This window comes from Atta colombica, unplaced genomic scaffold (genome assembly GCF_001594045.1).
Source record: "Atta colombica isolate Treedump-2 unplaced genomic scaffold, Acol1.0 scaffold127, whole genome shotgun sequence".
Lineage (NCBI taxonomy): Eukaryota > Metazoa > Arthropoda > Insecta > Hymenoptera > Formicidae > Atta > Atta colombica.
In genome coordinates this window covers 107408-117819 of record NW_017259214.1, presented here as the reverse complement: position 1 = coordinate 117819, position 10412 = coordinate 107408, and the positions used below count along the sequence as shown (strand labels likewise).

The following is a 10412-nucleotide window of genomic DNA, read 5'->3' as shown; positions in this document are numbered from 1 at the left end:
TATATATATAATAGAAAGTTTAATTTTAATTTTTTTGATGAAAATACTATGTAGAAATTTACATTTAACTCACACTATCTATATTATCTTCTTTAGGTTATTACGTGGAAAAGCGTGAGCGCGGCGGTGAATGGTTGAAGGTTAACAATTACCCGACACCAAACACGACATTTACCGTGCAGGATCTTCACGAAGGTTCGCGATATGAGTTTAGAGTAAGTGCTGTTAATGAGGCTGGACCTGGAAAACCCAGCAAACCCACTGAACCAATCATAGCCGGACATCAACGCTGTAAGTATACTTCAACAAATCATAATATATTATAATAAACGCGATACAAAAAATTAATTTTATTTTAAAACGTTATAAGTTGAATGCTTCTTATCACTAGCATTTATTTTAATTTTAATCTTAGTTTAAATCTAATTGTTAATATTAGTTTTAATTCGGAATTTTCTTTTTATAATTATAAATATTGATTATGTTTTAATTTAATTTTTTGATTATTATATGCATCTTCTGATATTTAGTTACATTATCATTGTAGTACGTCCTGATGCACCTGAGCCGCCCAAGGCGGACAGGATCACCAAGGATTCAGTGACCCTAAGCTGGCGATCACCGCGAAGTGACGGTGGTTCAAAAATTCGAGGATATATTATCCAAAAGAAGGCTAAGGGTGATGACGATTGGTCAGATGTAAATGGTGCGCCCATACCGAGCAACGTATATACTGTGCCAAATTTAAAAGAGGGCGAGGAGTATCTCTTCAGAGTATTTGCAGTGAACGATGTCGGTAGCAGCGACCCGAGTCGACCCAGTAATCCAATTGTCATCGAAGAACAACCTAACAAACCAGTTATGGATCTTGGTGGAGTTCGCGACATTACCGTTCGCGCCGGCGAGGACTTTTCTATTCACGTGCCTTACATTGGCTTCCCCAAACCGACCGCCACGTGGTTTGCCAATGATGTCATTAAGGATGAAACCGATCCACGTGTGCATCAACAGCTAGCTGATGATTTTGCCAGGTGTGTGTTTTCTTTTGAAAAAACAAGAATTAAAATAAGATATAAAGTTTATTAATTTAATATTTAGTAAATATATAACTATAATATGATAGAAATCATTTAATAATTTGTTAATTGGGAAGAAATTTCTGATCATATATGAAATATCTAAATCTAGAATTCTTCTTTATCTCGGTGACTAACAAAGATAATAATGATGTTACATGTTATATTAATTGATTTTTTTATTACAGTCTGGTAGTGAAGAATGCAAAACGTTCAGATGGAGGACAGTATAGACTCCAGTTACGCAACTCATCTGGATTTGATACAGCAACCGTTAACGTCAAGGTCCTCGATCGTCCTAGTCCACCCGAAAATCTTCGCGCGGATGAATTCGGTGGCGATGCTCTTACTCTCTTCTGGAATCCGCCCAAGGACAATGGTGGTGCTGACATTACTAATTACGTGATCGAAAAGAAGGAATTGAAGGCTGTCACATGGTCCAAGGTAAGAAATATATCAAAATCGTTATCATGATATCTGGATAAAAGAAATAAGAGGAAGGATTAATTAAGAAAACTGAATAGAGAAAAATTAATTTGAAAATAATTTTATATTAGATTCTACAATAGAATGGACATTCTAGATTTTTCCAAAAATTCTAAAGAAAAAAACTTGCAGGTAAGCAGCTATGTTACGACACCGTTTGTGCGAGTCAGAAATTTGACGGTCGGTCAAGTCTACGAGTTCCGGGTGATGGCGGAGAATCAGTATGGTACGTCGGATCCGGCGACAACAATCGATCCAATTAAGGCGCGACACCCGTTCGATCCTCCGGGTGCACCTGGCACACCTCGCGGTGTGGAGACCACCGAGGATAGCATCACCATTACCTGGACCAAACCTCGTCATGACGGTGGATCGCCGATCCTCGGATACGTCATCGAGAAACGTCTTCTGAACGAAGATAAGTGGGTCAAAGCCACACCGGCTCTGGTACATGACACCACTTACAAGTGAGTAACTTGTACTACTATATGTTCTTGAAAAACATCTATAATCTTAACAAGAAGTTTAAACAATTCTCTTCATTGATCTCTTAGGGTTACTGGATTGATTGAAAATCATGATTACGAGTTTCGGGTAGCTGCGGAAAATGCCGCTGGTCGCGGACCATGGAGTTCCAACTCCGATGTTATTCGCGCCAGCGCTGCACCATGTAAATATATCTTACTTAAAAACATTTCATTCTATAAATAAAAAAAATATATATTTTGTAATTAAAATAAAACTATTAATATATTTAATTTAACTTTTATCGTCATTAATTGATTCTTCACAAGCTGATTCAAATGTTCAACATCAATCTTTTTACAGTCCCGCCAAAGATCACGAGCGACCTCAGCATTCGCGATATGACTGTGATTGCTGGAGAACCATTCACCATTACGGTACCGTATACAGCAAATCCCAAACCAAGACCGAATTGGTCTATCAATGGCGAAGAGGTTCTCACTGGCGAGAGGATCAAATTCGAGACAACCGACGTAGCTTCACAGTTTATTAACAAAAAAGCAAAGAGATCGGATACTGGCACGTACACGATATATCTCACAAATACTGTCGGCACGGATTCCGCCTCATGCAAGGTCTTAGTTGTCGGTAAATATCCTACTACGCATCATCTCATTTCTTAAGTTATATTCTGGATTTAAATTCTAGACAATCGTATTTAGAAAGTAGCAAAATAACTTTGAAAATTTTTTTCGAATTATATTGATTTTACAAACATTATGCAGATTATACTAGAGAAGATTTCCTTTTTAGACAAACCGTCACCACCTTTGGCGCCTTTGGATATCTCCGATATCACTCCGGAAACCTGTACGTTAACATGGAAACCGCCCTTCGATGATGGTGGTTCGCCAATCACGAATTACATAGTCGAGAAACTAGATCCGGCTGGCGTAAGTGTTGTTTAAGAAATTCAAAAGAATAATCATAAAGAAAATAATATTATTTTTTTCTTATGACATAAAATGTGACATCAGATAGATATCGATATCTTTATTGCTCTTTCAAATTTCTTTCAGTTCTGGGTGAAGCTTAGCAGCTTTGTGAGAAGCACGCATTATGATGTGATCGGTCTGGAGCCGAATCGCACGTACAACTTCCGCGTAAGAGCAGAGAATCAGTATGGCATATCTGATCCATTGCAAGCTGATGAACCGATAACAGCTAAATTCCCATTCACGGTGCCAGATCCACCTGGACAGCCACGTATCATCGACTGGGATACCTCGAATGCTACAGTGGTCTGGTCAAGACCATTATCCGACGGTGGTTCTCGTATTCAGGTGTGTAAAAAAAAACTTATATCGTTTGAGATGTGAATTATTATAAAATCCTATCTTAAAATTGCCGTATTGCCTGAAGCCTCTTCGTTGAGACTAGTACTTTTGTTGAAATTTAACATTAAAGGATTTTTGGGGTTGCTGATTTCGAATCCGAAATTCAAATTTGAAAATTTAAAACAGCTAAACCAATGTGGTGGACGGAAATGCTAAATGTCGCTCGGTTTCGGCAAAATGTTTGATTTTTTTATCTCTGATTCTGAATGCGAATTCAAAATTTGAAAATTCAAAATGGGATGCAGCGCAAAAATTGAAAATATGTGAATATGAAACATATATAGGACACAAATCTAGTATATTTTATTTTCCAAATCGATTGTTATTAATACGTGGGGGGGGGGGGAGAAGGGAGAGCTAATTGACAGCCTAGTCAATCTCTCACAATAAATTTTTTTTAGCTAAACAAAATGAGTGTAAAAATATTTTGCGGATTTTGAGAGTTCATAAATAGCACAGTATTATATAATATATTCATAAAATTTGGTTAAGTGGAGGGGGGGAGCGGCTAGATAGATGTAGGAAGTCCTTTAAAAGTTACAGCATAAAATTTGAAATTGCTTAGAAATGATAGCGCATAAATCTCAGGAATGAATAGATCTGTTTGCTCCAAGAGAGAAATGGGTTGTAGAGCAAAAATCGAAATTGTTTGGAAAATGATAGCGCATAAATCGAAGATATATTTTGCATAGTTAAAAAGCGTAATTTTGCATTTTTAAACAATTTAGGGGTGAATATGTCTGTTTGTATTAAGAAAAAAATTCCTTAAGGTGTAGCGCAAAAATCGGAATTATTGGAAATATTAGCGCATAAATCGAAGATATATTTTGCAGTTATAAAGCACAATTTTGTAATTTTAATCAACTTAGAGATAATTAGGTTTGTTTACTCCAAGAGGGAAGTTCTTTAAAAGTTGCAGCGCAAAAATGCATAAAATGCATAAATCGAAGATATATATTGCATAGTTAAGATATAATTTTGCAATTTTTAACGATTTAGAGATGAATAAGGGAAGATTCAGTACCAATTTCACAACACAACACAGATCGATATTTATAATCTATTCTTGCATTTAAGATTGTCTTAAGTAAAATCTTAAGATGTCATACGTCAATACGAAAATTGTATTAGCATCTTAAGATATTATATTTAAGACAGTTTTAATATAAACAGGATATATGAATATTGTCCCATGATTAACATTTCACGATTAGTAGCTTCTTCCTATGAACAGTCCTAGACGGAGAGGGTAGATATTTAAAGAGAGAGACACATACAAGAGAGGATTTTTCATTGACGCGGATTTTGAACTTAAAATTTGAAATTAAAACGTGTCTAATCTAATATGGCGTACGTAAAGAGTTTTTAGGTTGATTTAGATTAAAAATTAAAATTTGAAGGAAAAAATGATTAATAATATTTTTTGTTGTTATTTACAAATTGAGTAAATATGTGTATCGAATAATGTAAATATAAAGTGTTGATTGAAATGTTTTGAAATTGAAAGATTTTCTTCCGTCACAAAAAGACCAATCACAACAATTAAAACGCCATTTTATTAGGGATTCATGTTAATTTAATATAATCTATCGTATACATCAATTTGTAAAAATTAAGATAAATTGAAGTTGCGCATAACGCGCGCTTGTGATGGGCTACTATTCAAAATTTTGCATTGTTTAAAGCTCGATATCAAATAAATCCTTGAATTAAAAAATTTCTTTCGTACTATCGAAGTTGAAACTTTTTTTGATATTGATGTAACAGTGCTAATATATTCTACTGTATTATTCTAATATATTATTCTAATGTATTATTCTAATTCTACAATATATTATTATGTATTAATTATTCTAATATTATGTATTCTATATATTATGTATTAATATAACATTATATTAATATAATCAATTACAGGGTTATAAGATTGAGTTCCGCGATCCCGCTGAGGATGTGCAATGGCGCGTGGCAAACGATTATCTCTTCAAGGATACCACATACGTGTGCTATGGTCTGATGAGCGGTCATGAGTATGAATTTAGAATCCGCGCAAAGAACGCGGCCGGTTTCAGTAAACCAAGCCCACCATCTGCGCCGTTTAGACTCAAGAGCAAGTTCAACGTACCATCGCCACCTGGCACGCCACAAGTCACCAAAGTTGGCAAGAATTACGTTGATTTGCGATGGGAACCGCCCGTATCTGACGGCGGCAGTAGGATCACTGGCTATGTGATCGAGAAGCGCGAGGTGGGCAGTGCGATGTGGTCCAAGTGTAATGAGTATAATGTCGTCGATACCGAGTACACGGTCATGCACTTAATTGAGCGAGGTGACTATGAGTTCAGGATCTTTGCGGTGAACGCGGCTGGCAGATCCGAACCAAGCTCATGCACTACCCCAGTGAAAATCTGCGAGGTCGAGGGTGGTGAGAAACCGGAGTTTATCAGAAACCTGCCAATCAGTCAGATTATACCACTTGGCAAGACTCTTGTTCTCGAATGCGAGGCTACGGGTAAACCACTGCCAACTGCCAGGTTAGCAAAAATTTATTTTTGCTGGTTTTTTTATTATTAAATAAGATTTATTATACAAATTAAAATGGAATTAGGAATTTATAAGTCTAGTATCATAATAATTAAAATGTATCTTTTAATATATCATGTACGTGTTATATATATTATTATTATATGTTGTTAATTTTAATATAATATTATTATAATTTGAACTTGTAATATGTTCAGGTGGCTGAAGAACGGTCGTGAGATCACTTTAGGAGGTCGCTTCCGCGCCGAAGCAATAAATGGCATTTATAGATTGGTGATATCCGAAGTATGGGACGCAGACGATGGCGATTATAGCTGCCAGATTTCGAATCCGCTCGGCGTCGCCGTGACCACGTGCAGGCTAAAGATCGGTACGCCGCCACGCATCGAGCGCATGCCGAACGATCTCTATCTACCGGAAGGCGACAACACGAAGATTAAAATTTACTACAGTGGCGATCAACCGATGGAAGTGACTCTGAAGAAAGATGGTCGCCAAATCGTGGAGACAACACATATCAAATATACTGTATTCGACGAGTATCTAATTATCTTCATCAAAGATATCCAAAAGGACGATGCAGGCATTTACGATTTGTCCATCTCGAACGACAGTGGCAGCGTCAGCGCATCCTTTAACGTATACATTACTGGATTGCCTGGACCGCCAACTGGACCGCTTGATGTTTCTGATATTGATAAGCATACATGCACCTTGTCCTGGCATCCACCCAAATATGATGGTGGTCTTCGAGTTACTCATTATGTGGTGGAGCGTCGTGATGTCAGCCATACGCATTGGATCATTGTGTCATCCTTCTGTAAAGACTGTACTTTCGTCGTGCAGGGACTTACCGAGGGTCAGGAGTATCTTTTCCGAGTGATGGCCGCCAACGACAACGGCATGGGCCCGCCGTTAGAGGGCATTAACCCAATCAAGGCCAAGGCACCGTTTGATCCACCAGGACCACCCGGTACGCCTAAAGTCATTGAAGTGGGTGGAGATTTTGTCAATCTTTCATGGGAAAAACCAGAAACGGACGGCGGTGCCAAAATCCAGGGTTACTGGATCGATAAGAGAGAAGTTGGCAGTCAGGCATGGCAGCGTGTAAACGTCAGTATCTGCCTGCCAACGCAGATCAATATCAGCAATCTGATCGAAGGAAGGCAATACGAGTTCCGGGTATTTGCTCAAAATATTGCAGGACTTAGTCCTGAATCGAAAGCTTCGACCTCTGTGAAGATTGTTGATCCACAAGCAGCGAAGCCTCCGGAAATCATTCAACCTCTTCAGAAGGTTTGTATTTCCTCAATTTGCATCTTGCACCTAATAAGTAATTAAGATTGTAAGTAACTAAGATTTTAAATAATGTAGGCGATTTGATCCAAAAGATGTAATTATCTTTTTTTCATTTTCTTTTCATCAGGTGAATTGCGTCCAGAATCACAATGCCCACTTCCAATGCAAGATTATCGGCACACCGAAGCCAAATATCACTTGGTTCAAGGGCGCCCGCGAGATTGTGAGCGGTAGTCGCTACAACATCTATTCCGAGGGCGATACCCACAATCTCATCATCCATGACGTGTTCGGTGAGGATGCCGATGAATATTTCTGCCGTGCAGCAAATAAATGCGGTGTGAAATCTACCAAGGGTGAACTCTTCATCAAGACACCGCCGAAGCTAAACGTGCCGCCACGTTTCCGTGACACTGCCTTCTTTGACAAAGGTGTGAACGTCGTCATCAAGATTCCTTTTACCGGTTATCCAAAACCAAAGATTACGTGGGTACGCGAAGGGGAAGTAATCGAGTCTGGTGGACATTATGCTGTCGAAGTAAAAGAGCGGCACGCTGTGTTGACGATACGTGATGGCAGTCGTATGGACTCCGGTCCCTATCGCATCTCCGCCGAAAATGATCTCGGTCAGGACACAGCCATCATCAAGATTCAGATCAGCGATCGTCCAGATCCACCCAGATTCCCGCAAGTGGATAATATCGGTCATGACTCGCTAGCAGTCAGCTGGAAGCCGCCAGTTTGGGATGGTGGCAGTAACATCACCAACTATGTGGTGGAGAAGCGTGAGCATCCGATGAGCAGCTGGATCCGTGCTGGCAACACTCGTTTCTGCACATTTGCAGTAACCGGTCTTAGTCCTGGAAAGCAATATGATTTCCGGGTGTGTGCAGAGAATATCTACGGTCGTTCGGATCCGAGTGAAGTAACGCCGTTGATTACTACGAAGGGCGTGATTAAGCGCGAGTTCAAGAAGAAAGAATATGAGGTGGACGCGAGCGGCAAGAAAATACGTGGTCGCGAAGATGAGAAGCCGCGTGATTACGACCAGTTCGTGTTCGACGTGTATAGTAAATACGTGCCGCAACCAGTTGAAATCAAGCACACATCAGTCTACGACAAATATGACATTCTGGAGGAGATCGGCACTGGCGCGTTCGGCGTAGTACACCGCTGCCGCGAGAGGACCACCGGTAACATTTTCGCTGCTAAATTTATCCCGGTATCGCATGTGATGGAGAAAGAGCTAATCAGAAAGGAGATCGACATCATGAATCAACTGCATCATCCCAAGCTGATCAACTTGCACGACGCCTTTGAAGATGATGATGAGATGGTGCTAATTTTCGAATTGTAAGTGTTCACTTTGGACAAAAGAATCGTTTGCTATTAAATCCGACGGCGGATTATGACGGATTTACGTTGTTCTTGATCTCGATTATTTGTTTCATTAGCTTGTCCGGCGGAGAACTATTCGAGAGGATTACGGCCGAGGGTTATACTATGTCCGAAGCGGAAGTCATTAATTATATGAGGCAGATCTGTGAGGGCGTCAAGCATATGCACGAGAAGAACATTATCCATCTCGGTAAGACATAAATATTTTGACAATTTTTTTATAATACATGGAATTTGTTATAAATTTCATTAATTAATTTAAGGTTTAATCAAATTTTATTTTAATACAAATTTAAATCTACATTTAAAAAGAAATATTTTTCGAACATTAACAATGAATTCCACAAACAAATTATCATTTTATCGTTGATTATAATGCCAATATAAAATAAAGTATAAATTATGATATCTGTTCTTCATACTGATAATTTTTGTTCTAAATCGAAAATTTTTTCAAAAATTTCTTCTTTATATGTTAAATTTTAGATGCTATTTATATAAATACTGCGAGCTAATTTATTAAATTCTTATTATTTTATTATGTAATATTTGATTATTTTCAGATATTAAACCCGAGAACATCATGTGCCAAACTCGTAACAGTACGAATGTGAAACTGATTGATTTCGGTCTAGCTACTAAACTCGATCCGAATGAAGTAGTAAAGATCAGTACAGGCACGGCTGAATTTGCCGCTCCCGAAATTGTTGAACGTGAACCTGTCGGTTTTTATACCGATATGTGGGCCTGTGGTGTACTAGCTTATGTCCTGTAAGTAGACTTTTATCATATAACATAGAAGCGGAAAAATATTTCGCGTTTCTTGAGAGATGTTCGATTTATTTCACTATTATAGTTCACTATTATAGTTCCAATTATAACAAAACTTCAGTAATAAATAATTTATAACAATAATAAAATATTTAATTTTATTTAAGGCAGTTATTGCTCAATTTGCAATTATTGAAAATTTCTGAAATTAAATAACTGAAATTAAATAACACTTACGTATATTTGTATGTTAATTAATATTTTATTAAAAAAAAAAAAAGAAACTCTATCGATTAGCATGCATCATTTGCATAGATTGAGCGGTCTTTCACCATTTGCCGGTGATAACGACATCGAGACCTTAAAAAATGTGAAGGCATGCGATTGGGACTTTGACGAGGAGGCATTCCGTGACGTTTCCGAAGAGGGTAAAGATTTCATCAGGCGACTACTCGTCAAAAATAAAGAGTATGTTTTTTCACAAATCTTCCTCTCTTCTCTCTGTTATTATTTCGTTTATATTACTGTGTTTTGTCCTTCAGGAAGCGCATGACTGCGCACGAGTGTCTCCTTCATCCATGGTTGACCGGCGATCATAGCAAGTGGACCAATCCAATCGCCAACAGTCGTTACCTTAGCATCAGAGATAGATTGCGCGCCAAGTACGAAAATTGGGACAAGTATGTCCTTCCCATCGGTCGTCTAGCCGAGTACTCATCGCTCAGGAAACTTTTAATCGAGAAATACAGAATTTATGATTCTTGCTTCGGTGAGTAAATGCATAAAAATCAATAAATAATTATAATTTTCATGGAAGTGAAAACGTTTATCTCGGAAAACACGAAGCAATTTAAAACATGAATCAATTATTAATTCTAATACAAAATAAAAATATCATCTACAAATTAAGTATATTTAAACATCAGAAAAGTTCCAATTACGTTTAATTTATCAGACATTTAAAAAATTGTATATA

General features: G+C 37.8%; 1 protein-coding gene across 24 annotated transcripts in view; it reads left to right on the top strand.

Moving 5' to 3' along the window:
- Positions 1–10412, top strand: part of LOC108684199 (twitchin) — a 105061-nt gene that overhangs the window by 89375 nt on the left and 5274 nt on the right. For all 24 annotated transcript variants that reach the window (XM_018188400.1, XM_018188392.1, XM_018188399.1 and 21 more), the window contains 15 exons: positions 97–291; positions 548–1031; positions 1265–1520; positions 1695–2029; positions 2117–2232; positions 2391–2675; positions 2841–2980; positions 3107–3370; positions 5342–5958; positions 6166–7264; positions 7395–8620; positions 8722–8855; positions 9229–9436; positions 9752–9904; positions 9979–10205. In XM_018188400.1, the coding sequence (XP_018043889.1) occupies positions 97–291; positions 548–1031; positions 1265–1520; positions 1695–2029; positions 2117–2232; positions 2391–2675; positions 2841–2980; positions 3107–3370; positions 5342–5958; positions 6166–7264; positions 7395–8620; positions 8722–8855; positions 9229–9436; positions 9752–9904; positions 9979–10205 (5739 nt within the window). The remainder of the gene's footprint in view (positions 1–96; positions 292–547; positions 1032–1264; positions 1521–1694; positions 2030–2116; positions 2233–2390; positions 2676–2840; positions 2981–3106; positions 3371–5341; positions 5959–6165; positions 7265–7394; positions 8621–8721; positions 8856–9228; positions 9437–9751; positions 9905–9978; positions 10206–10412) is intronic.